Source organism: Plutella xylostella, chromosome 18, assembly GCF_932276165.1.
Source record: "Plutella xylostella chromosome 18, ilPluXylo3.1, whole genome shotgun sequence".
Classification (NCBI taxonomy): Eukaryota; Metazoa; Arthropoda; class Insecta; order Lepidoptera; family Plutellidae; genus Plutella; species Plutella xylostella.
Window position 1 is genome coordinate 7,210,308 of NC_063998.1, and position 18,348 is coordinate 7,228,655.

Here is an 18,348-nt window from a genome sequence, read left to right on the forward strand (position 1 = left end):
CTACTTATATTGGTCTATGTACTATAACGGTAGAGCAGCCGGTTTTCCCTATAAAGGTATATGAATATAATACCACTAAACAGATCGGTTAAGTACCAATAACAATACACCTTTCATATAAAACAGAAACAGTTTCCGTATAGTATTATTTAGAAAGCTTAACTTAATAAATTTCCTACAAGGGTGTTTGATTCAGCTTGCAGATTTTAACAGTTATTTTTGTAATCTTAACTATTCTCTGATAAATAATTAAATAAACCCACCTAAAATAAATCTAAGTGAGCTTTTTTAACAAAACCCTTCATCACGATACTTCAACAAATAACTACCTAAATATTTATTAATATTATTGAAAGCCCACAGCCAGTCCACGGTACATAAGTGTTCTTATTACATAATTATGTAAACATATAAAGTGTCGAGTTACAGCAGAGGTACAGATTGTAATGTTCACAATTTTACATGTGGGATGAGTAGACCGGTTAGCATTGCTATTGAAGATGTTATACGACCGAATACGAGAGTCGTTCCGAGTGAGTGATTACGATCCGATACAGGCTGTTGGAAATAATTTATTTAACTACTAAACTTTAGTTAACACTACGGTATACTTATTATTGAAGTATTCACTTTTAATAAAATTTTATATCAGTTACTTTATTCTTATCAAATGTCCAATATTTCTAGCGTATTTAGAATTGACAACCATTAATGTTTTAATTCTTTTATCGATTAGTTGATATTATATCAAATCTATTACATTTATTATACTAATCTAGAATTATTATACAATTCCTAATGCAATGGATTCCGAAGGTCTCCCAAGAAAACTTCCGAAATAATTAGAAAGCTCATTCCTATCATCAGATTCATCAGCAAAATTTTCTACAGTCTGAAGTTTTCTACAGATTACTGTTTATAAAATGAAACACCCTGTATAAGACTGGTCGCAGGTGCTCTGTCCAGTGCCCCGTGCTACGGCGGTACAAATGAACAGACGCGGTAATTAGTGCCTTTCACTAGAAGCTCTTAGGACGGGAGCACATTCGCTACCTTACATGCCAATCTTTATAGGTCTAGGAGCTTTTACAAAATACACATTGCAGTTTTTAGCAAAAATGTTGAATGTAAAACATTGTTTGTTGTGTGTCCTATTGTATTTGACATAGATAAATCCATATTGTACTTATGTGTTGTATTTATCATAATATGTATCTGTGTAGAAATATCAGCTATTAGATACCTATTATTAGTAAACCAATTAATAATGTACGGTAGCTACAACAAAATTCTACGATTATTTTGGGAAACTTGCAAGTTATTTAGTAACAATCATAAATATCAACGATAAAAAAAATACTTATGATGTCTATAGACTATTATAATCTGTGTAAATCAGCTGATGGTTAGAAAAATGTAAAAGCCTCTTTACCCGACAGCAGTCGGTTAAAGCAAGTTACAGTGTTGCGTCACTGACGATTTTTTTCCCACAATCAATTCACACATATTTGGTTCAGTTTGTTTACACTGGTAGTCTAACCGGACGTTAAAAGCCTGTTTTGTTCTTCGTTCACAACATTGTTTCTATTGGCCGCCTTTCTTGACTATGATTAAGCTTTTAATTAACAAACCGTACAATTTTAAAACTATTAGCCTATGATTTAACTTAAAGTAACGTGTAGCCTTTGCTAAAACTTAGCTCTTACATCGTAAGAGTTGTAAACTAAGAGAAAATTCAACAAAATAAAAATATAAACTAGTCTAGACTAGCCTACGAGTGAAAGTCTGGGTAATAAAGTAAGTGGCTAATAGACCATTGTCTAGTGGCCAATAAATGGCCAGAGCCCTTTAAAATACAAAAGTATCTCTGATCCAGTTAGAATGGTCTACGAGTGTAATCTGTATTTAACATTTTATAATCTATATGGAACAATAAAGTTACGTTTCAATAAACTTTAATATAGAAAGTGATTTGGTGATTCGGTTAATCTGTTTTATAACGACAATGAGATTCGCATGGTAATGGTATTCCCATTGAGACGAAATCAAAAATACTTAGGTGTATTTTTATTCGGCATGTTACAAAATCTTACTGTTTTTTCATTAAATATACTATGGTGTAAAATAATATAAAGATAAAAAAGGTTCACCTCTGCCTCTTCACACATTTCAAAACATCCACGATCTCCATATAAAGATTTTATTATCGGTAACACAATAACTTGAGCAAGCTTAATAACAAAACAGTCTTAAAAAAATAAAAACAACTTTCATAAATAGAACACAACAATCATGGCAACATACAAACTAATAAACCGCTAACCTTAAAAAAGCAAAACTTACACGATAATCAGTTTTTATACGAGGTGCGGCTAGTAACGTAGGAGTTTTTGTAATTGGATGATTCGGGGGTTATGTAATCGGATGTTTGAATGTTGATCTCATTGTCTTCCTTGGCGGCGGCGTGCTGGCTCCCCGCTTGCAGCTTGTCATAGTCACTGGGCGCTGGCGGCTGACTGGCCGGTGGGGAGCCCCCGTAGTACACGTTGTACTTTGCCTGGGGACTCCCCTGGTAGTTGTAGTTGTATAGGCTCGGACTGGGCCCAGCGCCCGGGTACAGCAGATTGCTGTACAGCGACGGGTTGGGCTGCAGTAGCAGCATCGACGGCTGCCCCAGATACTGCTGGTAGTTCGGGAAACCCCCCTGCCCGCCACTCAAGAAACTATGAGGCGCGTTTATTTGGTAAGGAGAGTTGGATTGAAATATACTCTGCGGGTACTGAATTTGCGGTGATTGCAGCGACGATTGAGGCTGAAGAATCGCTAGTTGGATATTCCCATTGGGGCCTTTTGACGGAATGATCTGGTACTTGGCTTGGTATCCCGAGTTCGGGACGAAGTTGATGGGAAGGAACTGTGAGGAGCTGGGCGGCGGCAGCAGGTTGAGCTGCGGCTGCGGGTACCCGGCGGGGGGGGAGTAGGGCGCGGGCTGCGGAGGGTAGCCCGCCTGCTCGCCCGGCTGGTAGTACTGGCTGCCTCCCGACTGAGTCGGGTAGAAGGAGTTGGGCACCTGCGTTTGATACGAAGGGCTCACGGAGTTAGAGGCCGGGTTTTGGTTGTAAATGCTGTATGTGTAGTCAGTCTTGCCGCCCCCCGAGGGGATGGCGTTGAGCGTGGTCTTCCCCGCCCCCCGCTTCTTCTGCTCCCCCTCTTCATCAGCGCAGGCCAGCGCCACGAATGCGGCCACAATCTAAAAACAAAACAAATGCTTAAATATCGATCATAACTAATTCAAGATGGGCGTCATCGACGATCAATCAATAGCACCATCAAGAAGAAAAAATAAAACAAATTGCCGGTTACATAATTTAAAAAAACGAGTTTAATTGCCAAATTGTATAACTTGACAAATCGACCGAAAATAACCAGTGATTACTTACTAGGATCTTCATATTGATGTTATCTGATGATTGATATGCGAAGGTCTAATTACATTATATGCTGTAGGGAAAAGTCGCGAAAGGAAAAGTGTTCTGTGCGCGGTCGCTCGGAAAAGTGCAAGTAAAGTATCAAGTTCACGCGTTTATATGAGCGGCGCTGGACAACTTTCCTTTAGCTCCAGATCAGAAGGAGTTGGCGAGAGGTCTTTGTCCTGCCCCGACATATCCAGTTTAGAGCTAGATCTAGTGCAGGCTTCCTCACACACGAGCGGAAATGCGTGGCTCGCATGCCGCCGCCTCGCCCGACAGCTAACTACTTCCTTTCCCTTTCCGTAAAAACACATGAGCTATACTATTTACTTCAGTACTATAAAATATGATCTCTGATGTAGAAAATTCATTCCATGTACGTTTCTATAATCAATTTACAATAACAATAAACTTGCCAAGTGATCTAGTTCATACAAAGTTATTTGTTGAGTAATGCTGAATTCACGATCTCATCTGCTGTAAGTGGTGTTTTTTACGAAATTATGTACTTACATGGTTTCAAATTTGAGAAGTGCCCGTCAATAATCAGATCTGCTGCCATGTAGTGCGGCCATCTGCATAATCCGGTATCTGATTACAATGCGCCTGCGCAACCGCCTTCACCGCCGCTGATGAAACACAAGAGACGTCATGTCGTCTAAATTACTTTACAATGCTAAGAGCTTCTTGTTAAATTGGGATCGTAAAACCTTTCAAGGTTTAAGTGGGCGATGGAACTAAGAGGGCTTCGTGACCATTTTTAGACAACAACGTGTATTACAAATGATAAACTGTACCAAAATGTATTACGAGCAATGTGTCAAAAAAGTCATAAGTGTGCTTGTAACATCTCAATCATAACTTGAACCGACGCGAAGAGTACAGCAAAGTACCCACTTGGCATTGCAGTCTGGTAGTCTATCAATATAATATATCGCATCAAATATCTGGTGAGCTTTCTATCCAGTCTTTCGAGTACCCAATTAGTAGATACAGCATTTGTGATATACTTGTCACGTGGGTGTGACATGTAGCTCTAGCATCTTGCCATGCCAATGATGCTGCATATATGGCCTAAGAAGATAGGGACTAGACTAGTAATCGATTATTATACCCTCGAGTAATACGTAGTAATTTAACTGATTATAACTTATAATTTAGAAAATATATTGGTTACTGCTCACAGTTTTCGCAGGTATTGTTAGTCCCAAGCCAATGTTATTGATTGGGCACTATCAACAACATTGTGAAAAAGTTATCCGAAAAACTATTTTCCTTTATCGAAACCCTACATCTACGAGTAAAGGGCTTAAGCTTAGTTGTATTTGTACAAAGTTACTTATATCACTTATACTTATTGTAGCGCTATCACAATTTGTTTTAGTTACCTTACACTTTAACCGGCATTATCTTTCCGATATAATCAAATTGATGAGTACTTATGTATATCGCCGGCTTAAAGTAAACATAATTATAATTTCCGATTTCACTTATCATATTCTTGTAACATTTACGATGCCATACCAGTCACTATGAACACGAGTGGTGAAGGGAATCGCGAATACTTCGGGCATGTTGTATGGCTGTATGTAGGTACTTACTTAATTATATAAAAAAGTACCTACATGGATTTCTGACTAAAATCAAACCTGGGACGTTCGATTTCAGGCTGGGGCAAATATTTTTTCTCTGATCTTGTGTGTTAATATTTGTATGCTACGACTGATAAGACAACTGATACTTCAATAATATGGTGGCCCAGTAAATGAACTATGTTTGTTTATAATTTGCAAAAAATCATACAAATATAATATAACTCTGAGTTATGATGAGTTACTTATGAAAGTAAGTAGTACTAATTATGTATCGGAAATAATTATTTAGTTCCGTAGGTTACATGAAGTTATAATAGTTATAGTTAATCGTCTTGCTCTTAAACTTATTAAATTTGTACTTTCGTGTAAACACCAGCAGTCGGGTAGCTTGTATTTGTACAAACATATAGTCGTTAATTGATTGGAACAGCCATTCATTCCCATATAATTGTATAGGAATTTTTCATCCAAACGAAATGTAGGTAACTAATCACTTTCTTTCAAATTAGATAACTTTTCAATTAAATTAAATTACATAAAATATAGTTTACAATTTATGGAGGTAATTTTTTTTAACATGTAGGTTCCATATTAGGTACTTTTACATTGAAACGAGTATTGATGAGAAAAACCCAGCAAATAGGTTAATCCCTAACCGGCAGAATATTGTTAGTATTGTTACTCCATTGGTCAAAAACTTATAATTATTGGTATATATATTTTTATATACTATGTGTATGTCATTAAACGCCATCTAGTTTTATGTATAAGTACTTTTTAAGATATCGATCATTCGTAAGTGAGAGGTGAATTTCAAACTTCTGCACGACACGACAGCAGCAGCACTTAATACGATCTATAATTTTGTTCTGAGATCGTTCACTAGATGTAGCGGTACCAATAAAATCATTAAGACATATTATAAGATCACCATCAGTCAAAACATTTCCACAGCTCGATATCATGCCACAACACAACCGTCATAGTTTCCTCTTTTAGGTGTACGTTATAAAATCTGTTAAATCTTTGCATCATGACCCTGAATAGTTGCCAGTTCATCTACGAACTGTAAGAACGTGGAGAGTCCACTTCTTCTTCATGAATCGTCTCAGGTCTGTTGTAATTCTAATGGTAATCATCAGAGAACACACAAACGTCTATACCTGGTTCTCTCCGCGAGTGAATATCACTGTATTCATCCTCATCATCAGCAACCCAGTTACTCAAAGTCATGACCTGCTGAAACTGAACATTGAAGAGCAGGGTATACCGCCAGCTTGCTCCGCTAGATAGCTAAGCTAGCTACAGTTGAAATGTTAGTCAGCTCGTAGTGTGAACCGAAGTATGTTAAGAAGTGAGGCAATGTTCGCGCGTTTAGCTCTCCCGCTTAGTTAAAACGATTTTATTTATGCCTAAATATTCTCCGTATTTTCGTAAAAAGTTAAAAATAATCTACAAAGGCCATCGAATTGATTCAATTTTATTTATAATCACATGCTAAATCTGAAAAGTATCATCAAAAGATACTTACAAACAGTTATAAGGATGCCCTGGTGAAGATATTAGGAGATTTTCATATGATGGAATACCTCTATTCGATTCTATTCACTGTGCGGGTGTAAGTACCGGCACCTGGCTCTCTCGAATGGAACCTTTGTGCATATCCACAAGTTCTAAACTGCCTTTCTAAGCTTGGACCATTTCCCACCACGCTGGTCCACTGCGGGTTGGTGGGTTCACATATCTAGATGTGCTAAATCTAGATATGCAGCGATGGTACAGAACTCATTGGTACATGTCAGCGCCGGGATTCTAACCCGCATCTCTTGCGTGAGTATATATGGATGGAATACATCTTAAGCTATTATTATAACTATTGCAAAGGTGATTTAGTCAGCTGAAGGCGGTGTTTCAGGGGGTTATTGTATTCCCCATACTGCAAAAAATTACGTTACCAAATAAGTTTCTATAAAGGAGCAAAAAACCTGTCTTTTCAATAGGACCCAATAGACTTTCGGCTTACTATACATACTTACCTAAATTTGTTGTCATCTTATATTGTGGATTAAATAATATACTTAATAATATTAAATAATATACCTACTTATATTTGTGCCCTAGTTGAGTTTATTGCTCTTATTTTATAATTCAAATGTAATCTCGAATTATATCTGAGAGCAGTGGTCTAAAGAAAGGAAAATTCCGGTTAAAAAGTATTAAAAAAACCGGTATGCGGCGCAGACGTAGAAAAAGTCGTTACATAAGATATTACAATTTGTAAATGGCATTATTAAAATAGTTGTTTAACTTTACCTACTTATGATTCAGTCAGATGTGCCGATTGGGTGACCACTCACCCTAAAGTGGGCAGTGCTTGTGACTTGTGAGTGGGGATGTGGGAGACACGAGCCACGGATGTAGATGCAGATTTATTCCGATGGTGAACCGGAATTAAATTCTTTATTGTATATTTTGGAAAATCTGTAAGTATGCAAATGACATGAAATAAAATATCCTACCTTGAATTTATCTTTCATTTGGAGTCTGTTGAAGTTTAGAACCATTGCACATTTTTAAAAATATTTTTCTTTAATTCTCTCGACCTCTACTTGAATTTAAAGAAAAATTATAAAATATATATAATGTACTAAATTATTCCATAATAAGCAAACCTTATACAACAACTCTAATATTGTAACAACTGTGCACCCAGTTGCACATTGTGCAATTTTATTTTGATTTTAACATTTAATTTAAGTACTGACTCTAAAAAGTATTATTACTCTAATAATCTCTAGAAGTGTAGCTCTTCGTATACTCATATAGCTGGTGGTTTTTCAAAACACCTTATCATTGGTTATCAATACCACATAAAAACTCAGGGAAAAGCTTTTCTTTCCTATAAAATATAGGATACCTGCATAATATATCCATTTTCCTTTTCCTTTACTTTCTTGCCAGTGAAACTAGCTAACTAGTAACAAGGCTATCGAGTTTCTTCTATGTAGGTACTCGGACTGGCTGTCTGCAGTGTCACTGCTATTTATACCACTCGATATCACTGGGACAACTCATGAATGAAACATCAACAAACAGTTTAATTTTTATTACAAACAACAACAGTTCTTTTCTAAAATTTACTAGCTAGAATAATAAATAAGCTAACTTAACTAATAGAAAACTTTATGTACAGAAGAATCTCATGGCGGCAAAGTAATTTGGTAACTTAATAACATATTCCCTAAAGCTATAATGTAGTAGGTGTAAGTATGTGACGTCACACGGTGATGCGTGGTGCCATCAGTCCCGCGCATGCGCCGCCCGCAGGTAGTTAGCGAGGGACGCACCGCTAATCTCATTACACCCGCACTTTCGCTGCTCTGCGGCCACACATCCTACATCGAGACGCACACTACAAGGAAATGCTCTTTGCGTTACAGCAGATGAGATTTATATTGCTTTCCAACTTCCTACAACATTAGCGAGCGCGCGGCTTGAGCTCCTCGCTGTACTTGATGGTATTGTACGAGTTCTCGCTGTAAGATCCCTGGATGTCCTTGGACGGGGCGAATCTGGGCCCGTGGCTGTGTCCGCCCCGGCTCTGGCCACCGAAGCTGTACTTCGGGCCGGCTGAGAACGAGCTTACTGGCCCGTGGCTCGAATGCGACCTGAAAGCTTGGCTTCCTTCTCCGAAAGATCCAGACGATGGGTGTTTGGATGAAATGTAGTATTGAGGACTAGACGGCGCTCCGTGGGATGATCCAGAAGACAAGTACGAGCCTGATGGCAGGCTGTACGACGCACCCGGGGAAGACGACGAGTGCCCGTGACCAGCAGATGAGAAAGCCAGAGCAGAGGACTCCAATGAGGAACCAAAGCCTTCTGATTTAGGAGGTAAGTATGAAGGACCATGTAATTTAGAAGAACCTTCGCTGAAACCAGGGAAAGATGCACCAAAGCTAGGTCCGTGACTGCCAGAGCTGAGAGAGTTTAGTGTCAAACCTCCGTGTCCTCCAGGGTACGAGTGACCAAATGAAGGCACAGTGTGGGAGACGCCTAGAGCAGCAATACTGTGAGCGGAGTCACCGGCCGACGAACCCAAATAAGCTGAAGGTTTGAAAGAAGTTTTACTGGGTGCAGCAGCGTAGCTACCACCAAAAGATTTGATGGGTCCAAAGGAGTGTCCGGAACCGCCCAACGAAAGCCCTCCGTATGAGTGACCGCCAGAGCCTCCAAATGAGAAGGCACTGCTGGGCCCACCAAGAGAATGACCACTGCTAGCTCCACCGAGAGAATGGCCGCCGCTAGACCCACCGAGAGAATGTCCTCCAGAACCACCCAAAGAGTAACCACCTGAGCTTCCAAGGGAAAGTCCAGCGAGAGAGCTAGAATCCCCGAATGAGTGACCTGAGCTTGGAGCGCTGTAGCTGAGAGATGCCGCTTGACTACCGTGAGAGTCCGATGAAGGTGAGAACAGAACTGGTCCGGTAGAGCTGTACGACCCAAGACCCTTGGACGCAGCTGCGTAAGATGGTTGGCTAGACTGTAGTTCCAACTGATATTTGGGGGCTCCGTAAGAGTACTGCTGCTGCCCTGATGCCTCTTGCGCTCCACCCTGATACAGTTGACCTGCACTCTGGTACAGTTGGCCTCCGCTCTGGTACAGTTGACCTTCGCCCTGGTAAGATTGCGCGGCTGGTTGTAAGGAGATGGCTCCTGAGGAGATACCGTGCGAGAGTTGACTCATAAGTTGCGACAATTCGTTGGAGCTGAGGCCGTGGTCGCCTTGGATGGCAATAGGGGAGAGTTGTACTCCGGGGTGTCCGGCGGAGGGTCCTGGCTGCGCGAGCTGGTAGGTCTGCGCCGGCGCGGCGAAGCTGTAGGCGGGCTTGGCGCCGCCCACGCTGTAGCCGGCGCTGATGCTGATGGCCTGCCCCTCCTCGTGGCCCAGCGACGGCTGGATCTGCAGCGTGTGCGACGAGTGACCCGACGACGGGTATCCGATCTCGGCTTCACGCTTCCCTTTGTCGTCCATCTTCTTCTGCATGAGACCCCATGACGATGACACGCTCAAGAGGCCGATCAATACCACCTGCAACGGAAACACAGTTATAATTTAACATCGATCTACAGATACAACACACAAGATGTTATTTATAGCTTTACGAGCATCGTATTTCACTTTCTTTGTTGTTAATCGCTTCATAGGGGAATTCCAATAACCAGTTTTGGTAAAAATCGTGTCTGATGCGGTCACCGCAGCCCGCATGGCGGTGCGTCCGCATGAGATTAAGGCATCATTAATAATTTAATTTCACTTTTACCGCTTTTACTCTCCGCATGTTTATGCTCCGTTTGTGTTACTATTCCGATTGTAATCACTATTACAATAGTTAGGCAACTATATGCATAAGCCCCAGACTCTACTAATGACCGAATTTGAATACCTATGTTATTAATTATAAATTTTAATTTGGAGTAAACAATTTATTTTTAAATGAGCTTTACATAATATCGGAAATTATGTTAATTTCAACGGTTTCGTAAACTCGCACTGCACATCTCCATTGTGGAATCCTTGCACGGAACACTATTATCGATGATCATCACGGAATGTCACTGCACTTATCATGAGATCACAGTCGCCGACTCACCGTGAGCTTCATATTGAGCGGAGCGGAGCGAGTCGAGCCGGGTGGTGGTGTGTCACGAGTGAAAGATGCACAGATCGGACAGCTGCCTCCAACAGCCGCCGAATATGTAATGTGGTGTCGCGGCGTTTTCACCGAATTTATAAGAGTGGTGGTCTGCGGGTGCTCGGAGGGTGACTCGCCTCCCTTTCACTGGAGCGGCGGCCGGGGCGGCGGAAGTTGCGTCACAGTCGATCACGCTCCGCTGCATTCATCGCAATGTCATCTGATGGCCCATTTCTTTTGGGTGCTCTCGATTTGTCGGCTTTTAAGTAAGGCGCGCGGATGGATGTAAGCTTTGAGATTAATCTGTGTGGAGATAATGATGATGATGCTATACCATGCATCCTGCATGTTATGTGTGTATCTTGGTAGCCATGTTTCAAAATCGTGGACAGTCATGTTCTTCTCGATAGAGAAGTACTTTACATTCGCGTTCCTTGGTCATCTTTGTTTATAAGTATTTGAAGTTAGGCACAACTTGACTTTTGTTTTGGTACGAGTTTTGGCCCTACAACTACAACAAAATGAAATTTTTAATTATATAGAATTATTAATTATTACATCCAGCCCTTTATTGCTTATTATACTAGGTACCTACATAATAATTTCTCTGTACCTAATTAAGTAGGTACATTAAGTAATAATACTTCACCAAATAAATAGTATAAATATTAAATACATAATTCATATTTCTGTATTAAAATGATCCGCATACACAACAAGTCCAGGTACCGCAGTCATAAGTAATTTAACAAAGTAAACCATTTTTATTGTTAATTAAAACATAAGATGCAACAGTTATTTTCTGTTTTGAAAAGTAAAAGACCTCGCATACCGAGGTATTTAGCTTGTTGTAGTCAGGGAGTTTCCGCATCCTCGTTCAAAATTTTATATCCACGATTCTGCACTAATTAGACAATATGATATGACTTCATATGACTTAGATATTAGGCGTTCGTGGTAGCCATTTTAGCATACCTACATTTTTGCGTTTAGGACTATTATAAAATTATCAAGGTAACTGGTGAGAAATCCCTCAGGAACGCTCGGCACAACATCAAAAACAAAGTACGTTTGACTAAGTTGGTATCTTAGAGGCACCGTGCACCGGTTAACAAAATTCTGAAGCTCGTCCATCAACGAGAGTCCGAAGTGTCCGTACTCTAGAGGTACTGCCAACAAAAAAAAACCTGCGTAAACAGTTGAACCTGAGGATTTGGAGAATATATTAGACTTTTATCTATCTTGTACCTATGACATAATACAAACAAAACTTCTGTGAGTTGTGGGACTTGTGGGTGTGGGTCGCGTATTCTGTTCAGACTGAACTGTATTAAAGGGCCGAGGGAAGCGGGGATATCACTCTACTCATTCATTTTACCCTTATCTGCCCTCGCCCTTACGATCAAACTACACTCACGGGCAAAGAAACAGTTCCACTTACAAAATGCAGACACCAAATATTTCAACAAAATATTTATGTTTTTAGTCGGTAATATTCTGATGCGCCGATAAATGCACTTAAATATTGCAGAAGGTGGCATTAAGTTAGTTTTTCCAGTTTCGGTGTAATTTGGTGATTTTCTGAATGGAACTTTTTCATTTGCTGTGAGTGTATAAATTTGTTTGCACTGGACACTTTTATACTTATCTCTTTTGTGGACTGTACATAACTACACGTAGGTCGAGGCCACGACCTCTGACTTGTGACTGCGAGTTGTGATTCTGTATTTACTTTCATTCATGCTCTTGCTTACTACGAGTACAAGACAGTTTACTGGCGTGAAGATGAGCGGACACGGTAATGGTATTCAGGCCGAGATTAAAGATTAAGTTACTAATGATATTGATGTGTTTATGAATGAGCGGAATGTTTTCATAGTGCACAGAGTGTAAAAAAAACGTAAGTGGATAATAAAGGTTTTACCATTATTTCATATGAATTCTACTATAAGCAGTTAATTAAAAGTAACATGTGCCCCTCTTCTAGGGTTTTAAATAAAAGATAAATAGGTACAATTATAAGGACCTATTATGGGAAAACATAACAAACGTCCTAGTATCTGCTAAAAATCGCGATCATCAACGAAACTGACAAGACTTTTTGCAACGCACATATTGAAATAGAGTCCACTTACTATTATACACATTCCAGCTATTTGTCTGTCTGTCTATCTGTTATGTATATCTTGTAATTTTTATTACGTGGACGCCTTTGTTTTGACATCCATCGCTCCATCTAAACTCTCGTAGCATTCTTTAAAGAAATATCATTTGGAGTGGCTTACAACATGATAATATTGTTGTTGGTTTTATCATTCAGATCGAAATTTCATTTACGGTGCAGTACTTAGTCGATGATTAGTAGTTAGTGAACGGTTGTTTGTTTTTTATCATTGTTCATAAAACAATTAAGTACTTACTTAAATTAAATAGAAGGTAAAGATTTTCAACATCGTATCTTTTTGTATTGGCTCGATATTAACTGCCTGTTTCAATAACTCAATCTAAACATTGGTTAGCTTAGGTTAGTTATAATACATTTAGTATGGGTGGATCTTCATTTTTAAGATTGCAGCCATAATTAAATTCCTGTTTATACAAAGTATGGACTTAATGATAACTATTATTAATCAATAGGTCCATCTTTTCTTTTTAGATATCCTTCAAGAAATCGTCAATGGAATGTACTTACTGCCTATTATGACAAGACTTACAAGGTCTATTAATCATGAAATAAACAAGAAAACTCGAGGTGCAAACAAATTTCCCGCATGGTATTGTAAAACTTTCTCAGCCGTATAGAAAGAAGCATCACAAGCCACAGACTTAACGAAGCCCTAAACTGGATCATCAGGTCTTTCAGAGCATCTAGATACCTAGGTACATGCTCTAAGTCTGGTCTAAATACCTGACCTGCGTGAAACTTCCATTGAACACGCCCCATCTAGACATACTTGAATAAATATGTACTTGGATGTAAAGGGCTTGCCACACAGGGCCGAGACGATTCGCTTATATAAAGAAATCACGCTTATGTCTTCTTCTTCTAATATATTATCTTTCTTACGGGGTGAGTAGTGTGAGTACATACTAGATTAATTAAAATACATCCACATCTTGTCACGTTATAGTCTGAACACTCCACATACATAGATACCGTGCATAATTATACTATCACAATCCACAGCAGGAGAACAAATATCCATTTTAATAATGTAAAGTTATGTATGAAGGAGATCCGAATTTCTAACAGGCAGTGTACTGCTACAGAGACGTACGTAACTTACCTTCAGCAAACATCTATTACCTACAATACTAATAATTAGCTCTCAAATTGAATGATTGTATCACTTATGTATTGGCAATGTAGGACACAAATGAATCAGCTTCTTTTAGCAAGTAAAGTTACATAAACATTTGCACGCCCAAAATAAGTGAGTCAGACATTCTTTGGTCATAATCATAATTCTGTTTTATTTTAGTACCGTTTTGTAACTAAGCGGCTTCGTATAATGGTACTTGGCAGAAATGAGATGGTTTTTAGACTTGTATGTTTTCGTTGCTAATAGGATTATCTAATTATTTACTTACGGAAAATTTTATGGAAATATAATAAGTAAAAACGCGTTTGGTAATTTTTCACCTACTTAACTAGGTAACATCTTGTCTTGTCCCACCAAGTCGAGCAAAAAGCGGCACGGCCGTACCATCAATATATTTATATAAAACATTAAATATTTTTAAGATTGAGATGCGTGCGTGGATAAGACTTGGTATTACATGGATCTCACAACTTTTTACCATAGCACAACTGAGTTACAAGACTTGATTTTTTTGACAAGTATTGTTTTTGATGGGATAAATTTTACATCTAAATAGTTGTTGCTGTCCTATGGAAACGCAATGGTACAAAGGACCTCCACAAGTTTGAACCAAGCTGGCTGGTCTTGGCTTCTGTCCAGCTCAGCCCTAGTGCCCATATCTCGCCGTCTACTGTTAGCCGCCATGTGTGCACGGGGCGACCGGGTCTGCGGTGGCCTCCAGGCGGTTTCCTCTCGAAGAAACTGCTCTCTTTGTTTTCTGCTCAAGTTCCAATCAAGCTCTTTTCTGTTTCCAATCAAGTTTTTTTAACTTACTTACAATTAATGTAGAGTTAGTAGCGTAAGGATAGAAAGAAAATGTAATAGTAATAACACAACGTATGAAAAGTAAAGGTGAAATTGAAAGTGCAAGTAGCGTAGGTAACAGTATACTTACACAGAATCGGATTACCTATACGAGCTACCGTACACAGCCTTTGCTAGCGATGTAAGTATCATTTGCAGAGTTTTATTAATTATGTATTTACACGAAATGCAAGAATGCAATCAAAATAATGATCATAAAATATATTTACTTATTATTCAATCACGCAAAATTTGCACAATAAATCTAACGGTAGCATTTAGTTATCAAATAGATACTATATATAACGCGCCCTCTGAGCCTCTGAGGTCAGGTATGCGGTGACCTCTTTCATGGTCACTGTCACGGCTCATGAGGTTAGTAGATAAATAAAAAATATAACTAAAGGTGAATGTGTATTGTGTATGTGCCACATTTCGCAATAGATAAGTATTTTAACCGAACCTAACAATGAACTTCTATATCTTTACCTAGGTATATTATCTAACATAATTCTGCAACTGAGGCAACGCATTCAATTGATCGATTCATCAAAAGTTCTTATCAATCACATTTTATCATTATTACTTCCTAATCAATTACTTACTGTTGTATTAGTGCTTCTAATTCGTTCTTAGCGTTCGACCGAAGTAAAAGGTATCAAATAAACATTAAGTACATGTAACAGTGTTCGGCGATTCTCCAAGATACGAGTGCTTATATCGAGTGTTCAAAAGCACCTATAACACAGCCATTACAAATGAGACAGGCGGAAGGCCAGTTAATGAGATCGGGAGGGAGAGTAATCGCTATAGCAACGGGAAAACGTAACAGTCGTCTGTCATCGGAGTTATATCAAAAAATAAAGTAACGGCTGCGCCCGCGCAATTACCGGCGATCGCCGCTCGCGTCACTTTTACTATCACTTGCGATTGTTGCAACCGGCCAATTTTAAAAAAGGTCACTTTTTTTTGTTTGTGTCTTGGGTGCTGCGCTTCTTGGATTTTGTGATGCCATTTTGAAGGTCTAACAATGGCATGTTGTGCGGGGAAGAGGCTATTCGGAGCGAAGTAGTTAATAGGTAGAGTATTGAGGCTGTATGTTATACATATTTCTTAATAGACTAACTATCATTTGGATCGATCACTGATAAAATCCTTCATCTATATTTCAGAATAATAACTTCTCGCATATCAGAAATGTAGTAGAGGTATAATGAGTTACTATTGGATCCACAGACTTATAAAACAAAACAAATAAAAAGTTATTAACAATTTTCCCATTTTTCACTTTGATAAACGCATATTAAAATGATACCGTTCTGTCCCATTAGTAGTAGTTTGTTCAAAATCGTTTATACAGGATGTTTGTTTTCCGTGAACATTCTCATGGCCTGCTTATACGTTTGCACCGAAGAACTTCTTGAAAACAAAGCTGTAAGTTGTCCCTTTGATTATTACCAACTAACTATACAACTCTTTTTCACACGACCTCTTGAAAGTCAATTGCATAAAATAAAGTATGCACATAATACATAAGTACCATTCTCATACGACCATCGATTCCAGTAACCAGTAAACATGCAGTGGTCAGATATTTCCACTCAAATGTATGAAAGCAAAACAGCGCCAATTCGGTCATATAAATTCATTTGTATATTCTTGACGACTTTACATTCTCCGCTGACAAATGTTATATAACCGATGCTCTATATAAATAAGTCGTTGTTTACAGAAGTAGTGCGTGAGTGTGCCACTTATGTAATGTTAAGTTAATAACAAGTGAATTATACTTAATTATAAATCAAACTTGTCTCATTTCAGGCTGGCAGAAAGGAAGTATGACAAGGTATAACAAATCCAAGTGTCGTTTAATTGCGGTACTTAATTAGGAATAACTATGTTGTTTACAATGTACCAAAATAAATATCGGTCGTTGTTCTAATATAAGCGTGTTTTCATGTTATATACTTGTAAAATTTATTTTTTATGTTTTTCACCAACAAGCTAAGAAGAATAAGACAATTTATTTAAGATCAATCACGATTCCTTAGTACGTATTTACACCGAATGAAATAATAGGTAGAGGTTGACTAAGAAATCAGTCTTACGCACTGATTATGTATCAGAGGTGTAAGTTGCACGTGTGAACGCACTCTTGCACCACCCACGAGCGTGTCGATGTCACTTTCCAGAGAAACCTCCTCATAATAATATTGGTAAGTAAGTAGGTACTGCCATTGTTATTATTTATCATCAATATCATGAGTTTTGTAGATATTAATTTTAGCTTAATATTAGGAAAATTATGTCTATTGTGCCTGATTTATGCAATAATCTACTTACCTGAAGATATTGAAACGAAAGGAATAGATCGATGTTCCCTGAAGCTCTCAAACCGCCTCGCCTTCAATATCAAATCACTCTCTACAGGCAGGATTTTATTAACCGCTGCTTTTAGTTATACCATGAAACACCCGAGCAGCCACAGACGTCTACAGGGTGTTGTGAGTTTAATGGATACATTATTTAAAATGTAGGAGACCAAATCGAAAAGTGTAAAGCTCATCGACAGTACTGCAAGCTTTTAAAGCTACCAAATTCACTTTTACTATAATATCATTTCACACAACACCTGTCTAGACAGCATTCCACTGTAACATTACGAAATGTTACGCCGATACATAATTTATGAATGAGTTAGTTTTATTGTCAATATTATACTATACATAGTCTAATAAATACATAGTCTTAATATCCAAAACCAAAATAACCTTACCTACTATCGTAAAACCTTATGGCAGAACACCAAAAAATGTATATAATATCAGTAAATAGCTATGTCTTCTACAGTGAACATAATTATGTTAACTATGTGTGTTTGTGTGTGGAATAGTTTTCTAACTATGTGACATTTAAGAACTTCATTTTCGGGCATTTTAAGAAAGCTAGATAGTTTGGTTTTGGACGTTCTGATACGTAGCTAACCAGTCTCATCTCTATTCTATGACAAAAACTGGTCTAGCCAATACGTCTCCAAATGTATCATAAATGGACTTTCTTTTCCTTTGGTTTTACCGACCTTTAGCATTTTTTATAACTAAAAAACGTTTTTGACCGAAAAGACATATCCTGTACCATATTTTCTGATGAAAGATGACTAGGTTTGTATACTTATTTTATTCTCATGACTTTAAGGTACTGGCTAAGTACCTTATAATTACTTATTACCTACCCAGCCACGTTACAACATTAATTAGAGCCGAAAAAAAACAAAAAATGCGAGACAATCATTTTAATTTCAGAAAAAAGAATATTTACAAAAGGTTACACAGAACATTTACAGAAAGGAATGAGTCATCTCGGAACGTAACTCTCGGGGTATGGGAGTGCGAGGGGGTGGGGTGAGGCTTGGTGCGCGCGG

At 38.5% G+C, this 18,348-nt stretch overlaps 2 protein-coding genes across 2 annotated transcripts; both read right to left on the reverse strand.

Moving 5' to 3' along the window:
• Positions 1-2,192: 2,192 nt before the first annotated feature.
• Positions 2,193-3,452, reverse strand: LOC105397350 (calcium-binding protein P). Its single transcript, XM_011569364.3, has 2 exons — positions 3,441-3,452; positions 2,193-3,250 (listed from the first exon to the last, which is right to left on the reverse strand). Exons 1-2 carry the CDS (start codon positions 3,450-3,452, stop codon positions 2,351-2,353), a joined length of 912 nt encoding a protein of 303 aa, XP_011567666.3. The 3' UTR covers positions 2,193-2,350.
• Positions 3,453-8,156: 4,704 nt separating this feature from the next.
• On the reverse strand, positions 8,157-10,863 carry LOC105386539 (prisilkin-39). The gene is made up of 2 exons (XM_011557124.3): positions 10,720-10,863; positions 8,157-10,157 (listed from the first exon to the last, which is right to left on the reverse strand). Exons 1-2 carry the CDS (start codon positions 10,729-10,731, stop codon positions 8,544-8,546), a joined length of 1,626 nt encoding a protein of 541 aa, XP_011555426.3. The 5' UTR covers positions 10,732-10,863; the 3' UTR covers positions 8,157-8,543.
• Between the last annotated feature and the right edge of the window lie 7,485 nt (positions 10,864-18,348).